Source organism: Sus scrofa, chromosome 1 (assembly GCF_054392235.1).
Source record: "Sus scrofa isolate SSC_HxYL_T2T_F1_AM1 chromosome 1, Sscrofa_HxYL_maternal_Yorkshire_Landrace_v2.0, whole genome shotgun sequence".
Classification (NCBI taxonomy): domain Eukaryota; kingdom Metazoa; phylum Chordata; class Mammalia; order Artiodactyla; family Suidae; genus Sus; species Sus scrofa.
In genome coordinates this window covers 143366834-143385992 of record NC_139383.1, presented here as the reverse complement: position 1 = coordinate 143385992, position 19159 = coordinate 143366834, and the positions used below count along the sequence as shown (strand labels likewise).

The 19159-nt window shown below is 41.2% G+C and overlaps 1 protein-coding gene across 23 annotated transcripts in view; it reads right to left on the bottom strand.

Annotated features, from left to right (window-relative positions):
• MEIS2 (Meis homeobox 2) overlaps nucleotides 1-19159 on the bottom strand; it is a 209578-nt gene that overhangs the window by 138195 nt on the left and 52224 nt on the right. For all 23 annotated transcript variants that reach the window (XM_084984157.1, XM_084984311.1, XM_084983900.1 and 20 more), the window contains 1 exon segment: nucleotides 6319-6464. In XM_084984157.1, the coding sequence (XP_084840283.1) occupies nucleotides 6319-6464 (146 nt within the window).

Genomic DNA, 19159 nt, shown 5'->3' with positions numbered 1-19159 from the left:
CCCCAAAATACTGATTCAGTGAACCATTCGAGGCCCTTGAAAAGATGTCCAATGATAGCCATGATCACAGTGTCTCCATGGATACCCCGACAGAAATGAACACGTGGTAACACTGGGGTAGAGAACAAGAACAAGGCGGACAGCCCTATGTCTCTCACCCATAGTGATTTCATGAGGTACCAGAGGTCTCAAGCTGCTGGAATCCCAAGCACACAGCCAACAACCCAAGTACTGATATTCCTGCAGCACCTAACAGTTTTCAAATGAACCATAACATCTAAGCCTCAGAGCAACCTAACCAGCTAAGCATAGCACATATTCAGTCTTTTCATTTTGTAGATATGGAGGTAGGTTCAGAGGTTGAAGAGCTTACCCAGGACCACAGAGCTCAAACCCAAGTCTGATTTTACTTCCAGGGACCCTTTAGAAAAACCTGCACCGTGCTGTCTCTCAGAAAGCCCAGACTCTGGTACTCTGAGCAAGCGGGGGACTCTAGATTCTGGTCTCGTACTAGAACTCTTATGGAGAAGGGGGCGACACCTCTATTAAAAGGAGGCCTTCTGAAATATTGCACAGCCAGTTTCTTCTCTACCTTCCACCCCATCGCAGGCAGCTCAGCAGGATGCTCCAGCACCACGTCTCTCTGATCACCCAGCACCACAGGGCAGCCATCCAATGTTTGCATGTCTCAAGAAGCAGGAGGTTAGACTATGTGCCCTTCTGCTGAGGGGTCTGTGGGACTTGTTCTTCAAAGCCAGCCTCTTTATTGCACACAGTCCCAGGAAAGAATGTGGTAATTTTGGTTGCCCAGTTCTACTGATCAAAATCTCCTGGTAGCCATACAACTAGATTAAAATATGGAGTATAGTTATAACATGTCCTTATTACAAGAGCCAGGGATGAAGCTGAAGGCATTACATTGTCTCATTTAATCCTTGTAACAACCCTACAAAGTTGGTTCTAAAAACTGCCCCCATTCTACAGATATGGAAAGTGAGGTACAGAGACCTCAATGCTCAAGATCCAAAATAACTGTGTTGCAGGTTCCAGGTCCTGTGCTCTTAATGTTGACACTGTATCACCTTATTGAGAAAAGAAAAGAAACTATCTAGGTCTAAACAAGATGAAGAGACCTACTTAAAAGGCAAAATAGTCTAGTCTCTTTCTCTCTTTGGTGTGTGTGTGGTGTGCACGCAAAAATATGTATACAGTACAATAAAAAAATATGAGATGGTCTTAATGAACTTGTTGGAGAAGAAAAATGTTTGTCTAATGTAACACAGAACTGAATTTACTCCTAACCTGGGTTCACTGTCTCTGTAGGTTGATATACTTTAAAATACATTTTTATTACTAAACAGAGACCTTTACAAAATCCCACAAAACAAGCTTTAATAGGCAAGGAGTGAAATCAGGGAGCACCTGACAAGTCGGCTTCATTCTGCTCCCTTACCACCAGAGAGGGGCAAAGCATTTTGCCACGAACAAAGGACAGAGTTTTTAGAACCTGCAGTTTCAAGAAGGCTGCATGATATTACATCACTTTAAAATTAATTTGTTTCTGATTCTGTACACATAGCTTTGAAAGAAGTCCCACATCCGCTAAGTGTGAGCTTTATCCCTCATGTTTTCAAAGGAGAAAAACTTCAGTCCGAAACTGGTATGAGCAAGTGGTGTCTTTGTGTGTGAGCACTTCCTGTTTTCATTCCAGGATCAAATATATTCTTTGCAGCACAACTAGGGGAGCTCTTGAAGGTGGCAAGTGGAGGTGCCTGAGAGCCTAATTGAGCACACTAAGGGCTTTTTGGTGTGGAGGAGTTTTTCATGGTTATGAATAAACCGTCAGCCTGGGTATTATTTCTTGCTGTTTCTTTCTTTAACTATCTTTGAAGTTAAGAAAAACAGTTGTAATGGCAGGCTTATTTTTATGATATCATAATCTCCATGTGTTAGTGAAAAGAATATACTTCCCTAGGATTTCCCTAAGTTTTTTTTTTTTTTTTTTTTTTTGCCATTGGGTACTTTCCAGCAAAAGCACATACATTCCAACAGATTCTTCAATTTTCACTAGATTTCTTAGTCTGAGAAGCCAGGCAGAGCTGTCCACTGATAGAAGCCAGGTTAATAGTATACATGACGTTTTTGCTAGTTGAATTTCTAAAAAAAAAATTTTCTATGGATTTATTTCCCAAAAATTATTGTGAGGCTTTAAACATTTCTATGGATTTATTTCCTGAAAATTATTGTGATGTTGAAAGGACATTTTGGAGAGCAGTAGCTAGAAACTAGAAACTAATTATTGAGCTTCAGACTAAGTGTTAATGCAGAATATAGAAATGCCTCAATTCATCAGATAGTTTGGTTAAAAAAACCCAAAATGCCACTGTGGATTTAGTTTAAGTCTTTTCCTCAATGTCATCGATTAGCTGTGAGTTTATCACCCTTTCCCCTAAAGCTGATGGTACACAGGAATTTGGGAGATTGTTTTAACTGTTACAGTTATAGTGGAACTTGTTCTTCCAATAAAACTGAAGGTTAATGATTTTTGTCATATTGAGACTAGACTTAACAATTGCTACAGTTGGCCTTTGTTGAGGTGGGGTTCTTTTTTCTCTGGGCCTTTTGAGGTATTCAGAATAGGTGACAATAGCTTGCAGTTGAGAACATATGTAGAGAGACCCCTGTGGCTTATTGGAAAAAGTTGCTCCATGCTGGTTGGGTGTTTGGGAAAAAAAAAAAAAATACAACCAGAGTTCTTTTATGTTCTGCTAGTTAATGAATGCATGAATGTCAAAATGGGCCAATGGCCCATTCAGGGGGCAAAGCCTCAGCAGCCCCCTTCTTTAAGAACACATCCTGAGATGCAAAATACATTTGCTTAACAAATTAAAATAATGAGATAATTCAATTAGCTTCTTTTTAAAAAAAGAAAGAAAAAAGGGTACATCAGGGGATTATTGTAATACAAGAACAGGTCATACTGCACAAAAGGGAACAAACCAGTTTGAAATAATGTTAAAGAGACTAGTAATGGAGGAATGCACACTGAATCATGCACTTGTAAAGAAATTTACATGAAATAATAATTTAGACTACATCTATTTTCAGTGAGCTAGAGCCAACATTTCACTTTGAAAGTTGAAATTAATTAAATGACAGAAAAATATAGTGGGGCATCTCTGTTTCCAAGGACTTCCTCATGCCTGTTAGTGCATGTAAGAAAAGGGGTCTAAATTAACATGTCGCTAGTTAGGGATCTCTATTCTTGGTTTCTGCACTCAGAATGACAGTCGAGTAAATCTTTCTGCTCATTAAAGATGGGAAAGTAGAAGTTTTACAGGACCATCCTCATCAAAGTTACTGAACCTCTTCTCTGCAGTTGGGGTGACATCGGGGATAAAGATGGAAGAGGTTTTCAAAGAGAAAGCCGGGGAAAATTTCCTTACATCTATGGGAGGTGCAGAAAAGGCAGGGGGTGGGGAGCAGAGAGGATTGAGAGACACAGCCAGTGAAGGAGAGTAATGAAGGAGACATGTTGTGGAAGAAGGTCATGGGGAGGAGAAAAATAAAGCCCTTAATGGAACATCTAAAGGAAGGGGAGGACTGTGAGGAGAAGATGACCAGGAAGCTGGGACAGAGCAGTGCCCAGATCAACTGTTCCCGTGTGGAACCAAAACACGTGAGCTCGGGAAAGGAGCCTGCAACATGTAGTTCCCTTAGAAAAATGGGGAAATGGGAGGTCAAGAGAACTTAATGGACTTAACCGAGGTTCTGTCAGGACACAGGGAAACCGAACTCGAAGTGCTGGTTTCCCAACTCCCCTGGCCAGGCTATTTGAATCTTCTCTCCCCACTCCATGAACAGGCGTTAATTAAAATTTTCGGTTGGACAGAGAATTTTGCACAAAGCCTCATGCATGTTTATCTAAGTGAAAGCACCCTTGGGCCGGGGAGAAGGTACCTAGTACCTAGGGCATAGCACAGCCACAACGAGTGCCTAGGAATCACCGGCCACGCACAACTTCTTGTAGTATCCATGGTGCATGGTGGGTTCCATCCAGGATAGGGAGGTGGGAGGTGAGGTCTGGCAGGGCTCTGGACACTCCAAGGGAGACTCAAGGCCTAGAATACCCTGGTGGTGAAGGACAAAGTTGGCTGAGAGAGAGAAAGAGAAGAAAGCCTTCTCCACTTGGAAAGGTTGCGCGAGCAGGAAACTTTTAAAAACAAGTGAAGCAAAGAGCCCTTTGCGTCTTCCTATTTGCCCCCCATCCCTTTGGCGCTGAGAGTTTTGAGGGCGGAGGTTGTGAGATGGATATGCAATGGTTAAAGGGGATCATAGCTTGAGCAAAGTCATCCTAACGTTGGAGAAAAAGCACAGGGTTGGGGACCAGGAAGGCTTAGGTTCTGGTGGCAGCTGGACCTCCAGCCAATCACTTCCCTTTTTGGGTCTGAGTTTCCTGGTTTGCAAACAAAGCAGCTGAACTAAGATTCTGTTGTTCTCTGCCGTTGGTTTAGATGACTGAGGGGGTGAAAATACACAGAGACGTTTGCTGGGCCTGCAATTGCTCAAGTCTTTATTTTCCACCAAGGAAAGCCGACCATGAAGGAAGACAGAGGGAGGAAACCCGACAGGTGAGCTGGTGGGAAGAAGGCGGTTTGCCTGCCATCCACCGGCCCCTACCCTGCCTTTCTTACTTGCTACTCTAACCAAACAAACCTTCAGTTAAAAATGAGAAACCCCTCCCCTCACACTCATTCGACTTCCAAATTAAAAACATTTTACAGGTTAGTAAATCTCCAGCTGAGGTGATGTAGCAAAGAACAGCTGTGAAGTAATTTTGATAATGATGAGAATAATAACCACATGGCAAGGTTCAGGGCTTTGCTGTTGCAGCTTCAGTGCTCCTGAATAGATAAAAGTGATTAAATACTCCTGATTATCCCTGACCAATATGTAATGGATTTACAGCCCTTTCAATTAGTCAGTATTTGCTTAGGACTCATTATTTTGTCTTTGGTTAAGTAATCAGCCCAGAGACTGCATGTTCTGTCTAATTCCTCTGAGCCCAGTCAGTACGGGGCCCTGACCTTTGAAATGGCCATAGCTGCAAGGCAAGAATAACCACTGCCACGGCAGCCTCGTTGGTTCTCCCAGCTAATCCTGACACCACAGGCCAGATCGATACACCTTAGTTTGCTACTAATGTCCTTACATCAAAATGGCCGATTTAGGAATGTGAATCTATCATTTTGCCCTCCCCACCGCTGCTCCACCCCTTGCCCTTTGTATCTCTGCGAGAAGAGCAGATCAGCAGCCACTGCCATAAATAAAAGTGGAACCTTGTCCTGGACCCATGACACTGTAACTAATGTCATTCAGTATGGCAACCCACAAGTTGGATAATCAAAGACCTCGGCTTTCAATGTGCTCCTCGATTTTTAAGCATTAGCCTAAACAGAATGGCCTGAAAACAATATTATAGCAAGAAACAGCCTCTGACATCTTTCCCCTTGCCCCAGAATTTCCAAATGAACAGGAAATATGAGTGCTAGTTCCTCTGTAAACACATATTGTACTTTTTTTTGTCACAAGAGTCTTAGAGTCAACGGTATATATAATGACACATAAAACCGACTGCAAACAAGAGGATAAACTATTACTTTTAAAATGTGGCACGTAGTTGATCTCTTCCCAGAAGTGCACAGGATTTGCTCATAAGATAATGGACTTGAACTGATACAAAAGAACCTTTAATCTCTACCTTAGAAACAAAGGCATTACAGCATCTATAACCCTTCTGCATTTGTCATATAAACACGAGACATGTTTGCAAGCTGCTTCAGTGATTAGAGTTGCACCTGATAACCATGAGCTTGGACGTGCACGTGGCAAGGTGCTTTTTTTTTTTTTTTTTTTTTTGCTGCCTAGAGGAGATGCTTTCATTAAGAGTGTAATCAGCCACATTTTCAGAGTCACTAGCTTCTTACAGCCATTCCCCTTGGTGGCAGCTGCATTATCTGAAGTCTCTCTCTTACCTTTTAGCATAAATAACACATTTACTTATATATACCATTTGGGGCCCTAGACCATTTGGAATAAAGTCCATTTTTGACCTATAGAAACAAACACTTCTCCTTTCTACAGGATGCTCTTTGGGTGGTGATAGGTGGGCAAAGCTTAACTGCTCCGTTAGCCATCGGATTTCAAGAAAGGGAAAACAGGTACCTTATTTTCAAAAAGGGTCTGGATGAGCTCATCTAATTTGCTAGGAGAAGGCAAAACCCACAAAACTTATTTTTCTCTTTCATCTTGACTTACTGTGAGATGCTGGAAGAGCCATGCTCTCATGATATTTGTTGCTACTTTGGGGAAAATGCCTCTTTTCTTCTGGCGTTTTTTGTCCTTGTCTGGATCATCATCGTCACCTGTGCCAGGTGAAGCTACACTGTTGTCTAAACCATCCCCTAGTAGAAAGAAACGAAAATACATTAGAGACAACACAGAAAGGGTGCCAACAACAACGAGCAGCTAATGATGAGCTCAGCTCAGCTTGTTGAAAGAAATCCATTAAGCGGGTATATTCTCTTTCATTAAAGTATAATTGGAGACACAAATATGTAAAAGACAAAATTAAACCAGGCCTCTTCAAATGTTAATTTTGTGTGTCTCACACTCGCCCATATCATTAATTCAATTATAATTGTGCTCTTGACACAGTGTAGTAGCTCTTTGTCAATTATGGAATCCAATGTGGGAAAACCGCCATCAGAAAACCCATTCGGTGAAAACACATCTCCATGCCCAGAGTGAGCACATACTGTAGGGTAATCAAGTTAAATGTTCTGTAGTCTATATATTCTAGGCTGCCTGCATAGGTGACAGTAACTGTGTCACTGTTCATTGCACATAACACACTGCCTGCTCAGCCCCGCCTAGGACTGTCACCCCCTAAGCACGCACATTCACACACTCCTCAGATGACCCTGGACTCAGCAACTGAAAGACATGAAAACTTTTAGCTCTCTGCACTACTGATCATTATCATTAAAAAAAAAAAAAAGATGCACATCAAGGTAGGGTGCTCACTTAGTCAGAAGTTTCTATCAACATCTTTCTCTTCTGTGCTTTTCTCTGGCATTAATTGTGCATTAGCAAAAATCATTTACTTTTAACAGTCATAGTTATTTTTTCTTGCCCTCCAGCAAAAATGCCTTGAAAGCCTGCCTGGAGGGCATCTAAATTATGTATCTGAAAAACTCTTCTGGCAAGGCATTGCAGGACCCCTACTTTCTTAAAATTCATACGAGCACGTCTTCCTGTTTTTGGGAAGGCATCAATCAAGAGGAGCAATATATGCCATATCCCTACATTAATATTTGAACTAATAACTTTAAAAAAAGGAAAGAAACAAGATCCGACTTGTGGCATAATCAAATGCAAAATAAATGAAGAATACGGGGACAGCACTGGGGCTTTAGAGATGGCTGTGTTTTCCTTGCACATCATTAGCCTGGAGCCACACAAAAGAGGAAAACAGAGAAGTGGAGAGTTTATGCTCCCTGCTGGTGTTTAAGAAGCCAGGGTCCTGGAAGGACATCTGGGAATTGCGCTGAGATGGGGGTTTTTGTAATTTAAGAATAGACATTCATTAGCAGTAAATGCCATAAATCCCATGCTAAGTAAAAACCTTGTCCAAGAAAGCCTAAAACAATAAACTCTGTGCTCAATGTAGCCTGAGTGAGCCGTTCTGCAGCTTCCCGGGGAATGTTATAGATCCACCAGCCCCTTCCCACACCCGCTGCCACCTCTAGGATGGGGCGGCCCCCGAGACATCCTGCCCTGGGCCCCTTGCCTTCGAACCTGTCCTGTCTGCTTGGCGGGCTCCCCTGTACCTGTCCTTTTCCTCTAGCACTGCAAACCCCCTCAACCTTCTTTGACCAGAGAAGCAGAAAAGCCACAGCAAAGAGCTGGCAGATTAATTTTATTGACATTTCCATTTTCACTGCAATGTGATACCCTCCATCACATGGAAGAGATGACCCTCACTATTTACAGACTGACAGGCCACTTCATTACAACCACCCTGCCCCAAGGCAAAGCAGCTCCCTTCCATCTGCCCAAACACTAGAGCATGACCCCGAAGTTGCTGTTCTCTTTTTCTCTGCCGTCTGTTATGATTAAAAAAAAAAAAAAAAGAGGGAGTCCAAAGCACCCCCAGTAGTCAAAGAACTAATCAGAGTACAGGGAAACAAAAGGCATTTGACTTCTGAATCCTGGCTAGACTGAGTCTGATCTTCATCTGTTTACCCTCCCTGCACACCCATGTACACTAGGGGGTTACTTGCACAAGGACACACACACACACACACACACACAAGCTCCAGCAGGGACACGCGTACGCACTTTCCACCATGCCAAGGAACTGCTGCAAGGCAAATTCTCACCCACACTAATGGCTTCTGACTGCTCCTTGGCAACCCTAGCATTTTAACCTGGGTGGATGTGCTCTCCAAAATCCAGACACTGGAGCACTCTCATCAGCTGTTCATGTGACACAGATGGAGAGTGGCTATTAGGAGCCAGGCAGTGGGCCTTGGGGATCTGAGGTGCTGTTCTGTAGCCTGAGGCGATTTTGAAAAGCAGTACCCGGAGATGAGGAAAAAAAAAAAAACACACTGCAAGTGCAAGTTTGAAGTCAGTCAGTCTGTCTGTCGACCTACCATGGATAAAGATATCTTTGTCTCTGGATGGAAAAATCTATGTGGGCTATCTGGATGTACATTTCAGATAATGTATGTACGGAATGGCTCTTCCTTCAATGTCTTCCAAATATAAAAACACACACTGTAAACAATGCCTGTGTGTATATATTTCTTCCTAAGCACATATGGTTTCTGTGTATATGTTTAAGCTGAAATTGTCAGGATTTTGTTAAAATCTCATTTAGCTCTTCTTGATATATTTTTTGAATATACTTATTTCAAAAGATTAATGGCTTAATTGAAGTTCAACCAAAAAAGGCATTTGCCTTTTTAACCCAATCAATGACCTTAAAAACGAATGTTTCCACAGTGCATTTTCTCTTGCTTAAAAGCAAAGAGGGCTGGTAGCACCTTCAAACTATATGATTCCCTATATTTAGCTCAAGAAAAAAAAAAAAAAAACATAGCTGGATTGAGCATCCTTTGATGACTGACTTAAACTGGAGAAGACCGGAGCATTACATGAATTTTAATATAAAGCAGTCCATTTTATATAAATGTTGTAAAATATGTGAATTTGGATCCAGAGTAACAAATAATTGTGAAAAAAAATGTGCCTATTATTATAATAACTGGATACTAGACATTAGACTTTTAAATTAATATTACTGCTTATACCTCTATAAAGATAGGAATTTTCTTCTTCAAACACACAGTACACTTGTTTTTTTTTTTAACCCCAGTGGATGGTGAACCACCTACAGCACAGAGGACAAACAACAGCAGGAAGAAAAAAGTTAAAAGGTAATTGTGTGATCTGCAACCAAAAACAAAATCATGCAGGTGATGCAGGAGTTAAGTAACTCTTAAAGTGGATATTGTTTTCTTGTTTTAGGGGTGTGTGTATTGGAGGGTTGGTGATCCTTGGCATCTGTGCTGAAAAGGGTGTTCACCGGAACAGATGTGTCAAAGGAAGTACAGGAGATGATGGCATACGTCTCAACATCCAAGTTAGGACTCAAAAGTGTGAATCCTTGGGGCAGGAATTGTGTCTTGTTTATCTTTGTATCTTGTGAGCACACCTCCCTGTCTGAGCTGGAGCAGACACCTAGTGACCATCTGCTGGGTGAGTAAAGGGCTGAACTTGTCAAAGAGTTTGTTCTCTTTGACAGTCCCAAACGGGCGCATGGTATGGAAAGGGCACATACTCACTTCATTTTACTTTTTTTTTTTTTTTTTTTTTTAAGGGCCACACATGTAGCATATGGAAGTTCCCAGGCTAGGGGTCAAATCAGAGCTGTATCCACCAGCCTATGCCACAGCCACAGCCACAGCAACATGGGATCCGAGCCACATCTTCAGCCTACAATGCAGCTTGTAGCAATGCTGGATCCTTAACACACTGAGTGCGGCCAGGAATCGAACTGAGTCTTCATGGATACTAGTGTGGTTCATAACCTGCTGAGCCACAATAGGAACTCTGCATGTAGTCACTTCTAAACATGTCAGGAAAGGTGCTTCTTTGAAGAACCCAGTACTCACTTAAGTCTTTTGGAAAGGCTGGCCTACTGGCCATTCCACCAGCATTGCTACCTCCGATGAGGAAAAATGAAATAAAGAACTACTGGGCATGTTTCTTTTAAAAGGTTAACCCCTTGACTAAAGGCCCAGTCTAAGTTTGGGGCAAAGATACTCAAAATAGCTGTGTGTTACTGAACATACTATGTGTGACCATGGAAAAGAGATCCTCAAGGCCTGTGGATAGATAGCTTTGAAGTGGATTCAATTATCAGGGGAGATTGTTAAAAACACAGGTCCCCAGGCCTCGGCCCAGACTTACTGAATCAAAATATCCTAGGGCAGGAATGAGGAATTTGTATCTTTAACAAGTTCCTTGGGTTTGCTTATGCAATCAGCCAAGCACTGGTTCTTAAATTGGCTTTTGGAAGCCACCGAACTAGATGACCTTCTAATTTGAGATAAGATGCAACCTCAGGAACAGGGAGATAGTTAAAATTCTATTCTACTGCCATGGCTTAGTGGTCATGGTGAGCAACTCCAGTGTGACCCGCGCCTCTTTCACTGTGGGAAAGCCATGGTACTGACTTAGGAGCTAACGCAAGGTCGCTCCACCTTGTTTTCTGGTGGTGAGGGTTAAACAGGAAGGAAGAAGCTTGCTCTCAAAATGCAGACCAGCATCCTTAGCACTGGCAAAGAAATTGTGAGAAATGCAAAGTCTTAGACCCACCCAAGAGCCCCCTGTTATCTGAATCTCCATGGATGGGGCCAGACAAACTGTGACTAAGCACTCAGGTGACTCTGATGACACTCAAGTTTGAGAAGCACTGCTGGAGGGCAAAAAGACTCTCCCCTTTGTGCTACCCCTGGCACTGGTTGTCTGAAAGCCTGAACCTAATCTCTGGGGTCTCCTTCCATTTTGAGACTCTAGGGTATTTTGAGAGCATCTCTGGCTGGATTTACATTCAGGCTCTGCAGGAAGTTACACATACTTTCTGTAGCTGAGCACACTCTGCTCAGAGCAGGGCCCCACCTGGGAAAGCAGCCCTGGTCTACACCTACCTAGAAGAACAATACTGAGGGAGTGCAGGAGCAGGAAGTTAATCCTGGGGTACCGCAGGTCTCCAGGTGTAGGCAAAATTCATATTTCTCACTGTGTAGCTGGTGAATCAAGGAAGATATGGGCACATGATGAGAGGATCCACAGATGGTTCTAAAGTATAAATCCCCAATCCATAAACTTCTTGGCCATCAAAACTACCTAGGCATAAGGACACCAAATCCTTTCACTGACATATTTTCTTACTCCATTTTGCCAAACATCTGTCTATATTGTAGACATCAATGGTTTGGCTTGGAATAAAGAAATGATACAAACAGTGATGCTGCACTATGATAAGTCCAATGGCATCAGGATGTGGCCTCCTTGCCCTATCAGAAATGCAGTGCCCGGAGTTCCCGTCGTGGCGCAGTGGTTACCGAATCCGACTAGGAACCATGAGGTTGCGGGTTCCGTCCCTGCCCTTGCTCAGTGGGTTAACGATCCGGCGTTGCCGTGAGCTGTGGTGTAGGTTGCAGACGCGGGTTGGATCCTGCGTTGCTGTGGCTCTGGCGTAGGCCGGTGGCTACAGCTCCGATTCAACCCCTAGCCTGGGAACCTCCATATGCCGCGGGAGCGGCCCAAGAAATAGCAACAACGACAAAAAGACAAAAAAAAAGAAAAAAAAAAAAAAAAAAAAAAGAAATGCAGTGCTGGAGTTCCCACTGTGGTGCAGTGGGTTAAGAATCATACTGCAGTGGCTGGGGCACTAAGGAGGCACAGGTTAGATCCCCGGCCTGGTGCAGTGGGATAAAGGATCTGGCGATGCCACAGCTGCAGCATAGGTTGCAGCTGTTACTCAGATTCAATCCCTGGCCCAGGAACCCCCATTTGCTGTGGGTGTGGGCATAATTTTTTTTTTTTTTTTTGAAAGGAAGTGCAGTGTGCCAACCAAAAGCGGCTTAGTCCATCTTTTCTTCCTATTCTATCATCCCGCACCACTGGAAAAAAAAAAAATAGCCCAGACATTTACCAGTGAAGAAACTGAGGCCAAGAGATTACAGCCTTACCTGACTCCACAGCAACATGCAATCAAGGATAAACTGGAGTCCAGCTAACTCCAAGTCCAGTGTTACTACCACTGGTATTCTCACATTAATATTGTAAGTTATTTTCCACTTTTCAAAGCATTACCTCACTTGAATTCTGTTATCAAACAAAGCTTGATCCCACAGGTAAAGGTCTAAGTGCAGAGGGGAGATTAGATCTAGGGCCCAGGGGTTGGGACTGAGCTAGAACTGGTCCAGGCCAGCCCAGGCCCAAACAGAAATGTACAAACTTTACTCCCATGAGTAAGCCAGTGCCTCTAAAGGCTTTGGATATTCTCAGTATAGCAAGAGTCTTTGAAACTCAGGATTTTTTATAATGGGCTTATTGTGGTCCAAGCAGAAGCCCTTATATGGATAGCACCAGACTGGACTTCAGAGCTCAGATACGCTGCAGTTTGAGAACCTATTGTCCTTACAGTTAGGATCTCCTGGGCTGTGATGCCATCTCTGTGTAACTATTAACCACTTCACAGATCCATGCCTAGAGGAACATATTCTTCTGCCTCAAAGTCATTTCCTAAAAGATAGAATAAGGCTTCTCTGACATTTGGCATCCTGAAAAATAGCAAACATCTGAAACTGACCTGTCAGTATTGTATCTTCAGTGAAATATTAGGACCAATGAACACATATTTTGGTCAATTGATTTTCTATTTCTTTTGAGTAAGTGGTTGTTATGTTACTTAATCCTCACTTCTCCCAGTTTTGGACCAAGTTTAATAGTTAAATATATTCATATATGATTAATGCTATAAAAAAGAATGCTGTCTCATCTGAAAGAATACAGGTTTTTTCTTCTTTTTTTTCGATAAACAGAAATTCACTGCATTCGTTACCATTTTTTTGGGCATCCCTGCGACATGCAAAAGGCCCAGGAACAGGGATCAAACCCGCACCACAGCAGTGACTGGAACCACAGCAATGACAATGCCGCATCTTTAACCCACTAAGCCACCAGAAACTCCCCATTATAGTTTTTTATTTTGTGCAGTGTAAATTCACTAATTTAAGACAGATAGACAGATAGATACACATCTTCCAAACTACTTCTAGGAGTTGGGTATATTCATGAATATATAAATATTTATATGTCTGATTATAAACCTCAAGCAAACTAAATAAAAAAGAATTTGCTAATTTATACATAAGTATCCAAATATATTTGTAGATGAACTGCATATTTTTGCCTACTGTCATATATACTCATACATACAGATACATATACAAGTTTATAAAATTCTTAAATCTTTGTATTTAATGTTAAATAGGGTATTTTCTTTTCTACATCATTTCTCTCTCTCTAGAATACAGGCTCCTCCTCTTTTTATTGATACTGTTGTCACTTTCATTATCTTACTTATCACAAGTAACTTTCATTGGGCACTTGAAATGTTCCAAATAACTACTACTATTATCAACTCCATTTTGCGGATAAGAAAACTGAGACTCAGGAGTTTCTGTTGTGGCACAGTAGAAACGAATCCAACTAGTATCCATGAGGATGTGGGTTTGTACCCTTGCCTCACTCAGTGGAGCTAAGAATCCAGCGTTGCTGTGAGCTGTGGTGTAAGTCGAAGACATGGCTCGGGTTCCAAGTTGCTGTGGCTGTGGTGGAGGTTGGCAGCTATAGCTCTGATTTGACACCTAGCCTAGGAACTTCCACATGCCATGGGTGCAGACCTAAAAAGAAAAAAGAAAAGAAAAAAAAAAGAAAAAGAAAAAGAAAACTGAGACTCAATGGAATTAAGTAACTTGTCAGGAAGGGGCAGAGTGGTGCTTTCCCTTAAAGCTCATGATCACATCCTCTATCCTTTCCCTCAAGATGGCTAGGAAAACAAGAGGTGAAAAGTGAAGCGAGATTCTGGATTAGCCCTCACTGCTCAAGAAACAGTCTCCAAGAGTGAGGTCTTATATATTCACATTTGTGAACTAAAGAGATAGTGGGTGACAGCACATTTAAAAGTAAATATTAACCAAGAAATGAATAGGGGCATATTTTACACAGTTAAATCCATTATCTATAAGATTATTATTGTTCCTTGTGGGTCTAAAGTTCAAATTAAATATGATTTTGACATAGGTGTACCTGTTTAATTTTAAAGATTTTTCTGAATTGGGACTTTTCAAGATTCCATTCTTTTAGTCCAGTGCCTTGGCCTAAAATGCCCTTTCTCATTTTTTCACACCCATTCTCCTTTGCACGAACTCCTATTCAAACTTCAAAACCCAGTGGAAAAGGAAATTCCTTTGTAAAGCTTTCCCTAATATCTATTATCAGAGTTGGTATCCTATGCTTTCTATTTCTACAACAGTTCACTCTAGCCTCTGTTATATTTACTTTCCCATTTTGCAATTTATCTGTTTACTAATTTGTCTGTCCTGCTTGACCATGAGTTACTTCTAGGCAAAAGCCATGTCTTATTTCTGATTCCCAAGCCCTGACACAGAGTAAACAAATGTTAGTGGGTTCGACAAATGGGTAGCAAGAGCCTTGAGACCTATTATTAGGCCCCTATGAGAATGTAACCTGCTTTGAAGAAAGTGTCTATGAAGAGAGTCCTTGGCTTTGGTAACCTGTTCTATCAGCCATGCCGCCTCGGGCTCCCTCACTCCACTCTCCCTGCCCTAGGGACATGGGGTGTAAGTATCACACCTAGTGTTTTCTGCTCACATACATGTATGGCTTTCCTCTAAGATGGTCCTTACATGTCTGGGACACATGTCATGCAGTGTTTTGAAAATGTGCTCCATCTCTCAAACCTGCCCTAAGAAAACCAATGCAGAAGAGAGAGTGCTGGCCAAGAGCAACTGCCCGTTGCCTGTTCAGACTACTGGAAAAATTACAGTTAAAAATGAAGTCTCCTGAAGCCAGAAAACTGCAATACACAGCTCTTAGGGAACTCATCTTCTGTCATCATGTCTTCATGGGTTTTTTCCCTCTTAATACGTTACTTTGAAAACAGGATTAAAATGTACTAAGAGTCAAAAGATATTTTCTTTCAGGGACTACCTTCCAGGAATTTCATTTAGGATATCCCACTGAGAAACCTGAATCAGGGTTTCCAATAAGAATTGGGGGAAAAAAAAAAAAAAAAAAAAAAAAAAAGCAGCAGTTCTGTGTTAGATTCTAGCCTTATAAAATTTACTTTCCAAGAACCATCCTCAAAGTAAATCTCTTTCTACAAGCAATTTACCTTTTTTTCACATCAGATGAGGTTATAGGAGGGGGAAGCTGCAGACCCAGAAATGTGGGGAGGGGGAGGGGTGAGTGGGGGAGGGGGAGGGGCCAGCAGTGAGACCTGCTAATTACTGATCTCTTTTACTCTCCTGCTGTGCTTAACTGTCTGGACACGTTAAAGTGAAATTTTTCTGTGATTTTTCAAGTGACTAGTTCATGGCCCACTAGCACGGAGGGAAGCAGAAGAGGTGAAACGCTTTCGTTTACATGCAACATTTACTAACTGTGTGGGTTTTCCGACATTAAAGAGAGGACAGTGACCCAGGCCACCTTTTTCACACTCAAAAGAGCACTGAAAAAACAAGTCTTCATCGGCTTACCTCAGGCTTCCCTGGTCCTGAACACCCTCCCCCCGGGGTAGGAGCAGAAAGGGAAAAAAAGAGGGGATTTTATGCTCCTTTCTCTTCAACTTTTCAGGCGGTATAAGTAGCATTTAGCAAATTCAGCCCCAAATGGCTCCAAATGCTTGGAGCTGTAGGGGCTCATTCTTTGTTCCCCTCCCTCTATTTACACAGGATTTACACAGGCTCTCCACTGAAGAGACCGAAAGCACTTCCATTCTCAACGGCTTGGCTGGACTGTGGCCCCGGCCCCTGGCCTTGGGCCTGCGCTGGGGGCTTCCTGCCACCTGGAGCAGGCGACAAACTGCTTCCCACCTGAGTGATCCTGAGACCACCTGGCCTGTGCAGGCCTCTGCAAATCTCAGGCCGGCCAAGATGAGCTAACCTTCCAGGAGAGACACGGAAACCCAGCCAAGGCTGTGCAAGTAAATGTCTGTCCAGAGACAAACAACATGCACTTTAAAATATGCAGCTATATGATATAATGGAAAGTGGTGGGTGAAAAAAAAAAATTTCAGACTGCAGCTTGGATGAAAACCACTTCACCCACTGGTTGGAAAAATAAAGTGTAAAAACAGACAGATGGACACATATGTAAATGTGGCAGTGTTTTAGGCTTTAGCTGGCAACGTGAGTGTCGTAGTATAGTTTTACACGCCTGTATTTTCCATATCATGTTGAATCCTGTTAACTGTTGAACAGAAACATCCTCATACTGGTCCTTGACCAAATCAGTCCCCTCAATTTACCCGTCGGGAGCCATAAAATGGCTTTGTTTATTGACTGGAACCCTCTAATCCTTTATAGCAGAAGTGAACAAAAGCTTCCAAATTCTTAGCTTGTGCTTCACTGAAGCTGGTGACTCTCATAATTATATTTCTATATAATTTATTTACTTTATATATCTATAAATTGTATACTATATTTTTATACTATGTATTATAATACATTATCATGTTTTACATATTTATATAATATAAACATTATATAATATACTTATATATTTATATACAATATATTTATATAATTTATTTCATGTTTTATATATACAGTTGAAATTTCACTTAAAATTTTTAAATATATCAATAAAGAGTATCTATTCTCCAAGCCTTCCACAGAATTCTCTAAAGGATAGCGACTGAACCCAGTAGAAAAATAAACTCTTTTTCTTCTATAATGCAGCACACATTGCTTAATCTCTGTAGTAGAAGTTAACAGCATGCAGTTTTTCCTCAGTTACCTGATAAGCACATATAAAAGTACAGAGTAGGTTCTGAAGTTATTCACAGTACATCATAATAAAGCTCTTCTGGGCACTCTAATGATTCATTTTTAGTGATCTCTCAAATGCCCTTTTCCACAGTTAACACTCAGATTTTATTAAGGTGGAAAGCAGGGACAAATGTCCACTCAAGTCCCAGTTCTCAAATTCGACTCTCCTTGCACTCCACTACCTCCAGCTAAAGCTTTTTTAATGTTCTGTTCGCCTCCCCAGAGTGGCATTTCAGCGAACAGAGTTCACAATCTTTCAGCCCTAAACACAGAAGGCTGCTATCTTCAAGTCATCCTAGGAATGTGCCAGATACCATCATCTCCCTCTTGTGATACAAAGAACCAGAGAGAGAGAGAGACCAAGAGAAGACCAAGCTGATCAAGTTACCAACAGCCCAGAATACCCCTCTTAGAAGGTTAATCTTTGAACCAGCAAATGTTATAATTAGGAGCCTTGAAGTTGGGCTGAGGCTGGCCATTGAAACAACCACCCTAAAAGAGAAAGTATGAATGGATCACATCTCTTCCACCTAATGGTTTGACACAAGGGCCATGATTTTTATGAGACATTATACAAAAATCAGTTGTTATGACAGAGGAGTCTCTTTCCTACATCTCCTAAAAAGAAAGAAGGTGGATGAGGAGAGATGTCTTCCTAATTTCACTTAGCTGTGTTTCAGTACAAATTGTGAAAATTATGCAAATAACAATTTTGGCACCTTTGCTAGAGGAAAACATTATTAAATTATGCTCTAAGTATTTTGTCTGCTTTAGTAATTACTCTCATGTAACTGTAAATATAAATAGCTGTTATTCTGTTTAAATTTTTAATCATGCAAAATATTGTCACACAAAATGTCCTTCTGTTGCAGTCTAACTGGGATTTTCTTTTTTAAAATATCCATATTTAACTGAAGTGGACTATTTTTAGCATTGTAAAGTGTTTTAGTAAAGATAGCTGGCTAACATCTCCAAATCAACAGGTCTTTCAAGGAAAGATATGGCCTTTATATTTGCAAAAAGAATTTCCTACAAAAGGCCATTTATAAAATGTATTTTTAACACTTTGTACTGAATTAGAATATAATTAGTCTGCTTCCAAGAATGTATTAACTGCATCGAATCTATATGTTCAGTGTATACCAATAATAATGTTCTCATTTTATCATTAACTCTAGGATTTTACATCTTACTGTTACTTTTGGCATACTTTAATATCCAATGAAACATTAACTATGAACCAATACTAAAATCCGTTATGAAGAATAACAAAATTTTTAGGCTCCTTACTTCATTACCATACTTGCTATCTAAAACAAAAATAGGGACAATGCATTTTTATAATCTCGGTTGACCAATTTCAATTCTTAATATGGTATTTCTCTGTAAATTTATATCAGCAGACATCATTTCAAATAGCAGAACCACAAAAACAAAAAGACTCTTTGAGTATTTCTTCTACTTTCTCAACTATTATAAAATGAAAACAATAGCATACTTTTATAAAAGTGCAACTTTGCAACTGACATTGTTAAATAATGCAAAAAGAAATCCTTGATTTTAAGAGAAAAGCTAGTCATCTCTATCATAATAATAATAAGAGTTCCCGTCGTCATCGTGCAGTGGAAATGAATCCAACTAGGAACCATGAAGTTGCAGGTTGGATCCCTGGCCTTGCTCAGTGCGGCATTGCCATGAGCTGTGGTGTAGGTCGCAGACACGTCTGGGATCTGGCATTTCTGTGGCTCTGGCGTAGGCAGGTACCAACAGTTCTGATTAGACCCCTAGCCTGGGAACCTCCATATGCTGCGGATGCGGCCCTAAAAAGACAAAAGACAAATAAAATAAAATAAAATAATAATGATAACAATAATGCTTACTAAGACAACTAAATTGCCCTTTGGAAAGTTTTTAGAAACAAGTCATAACTTCACATAGAA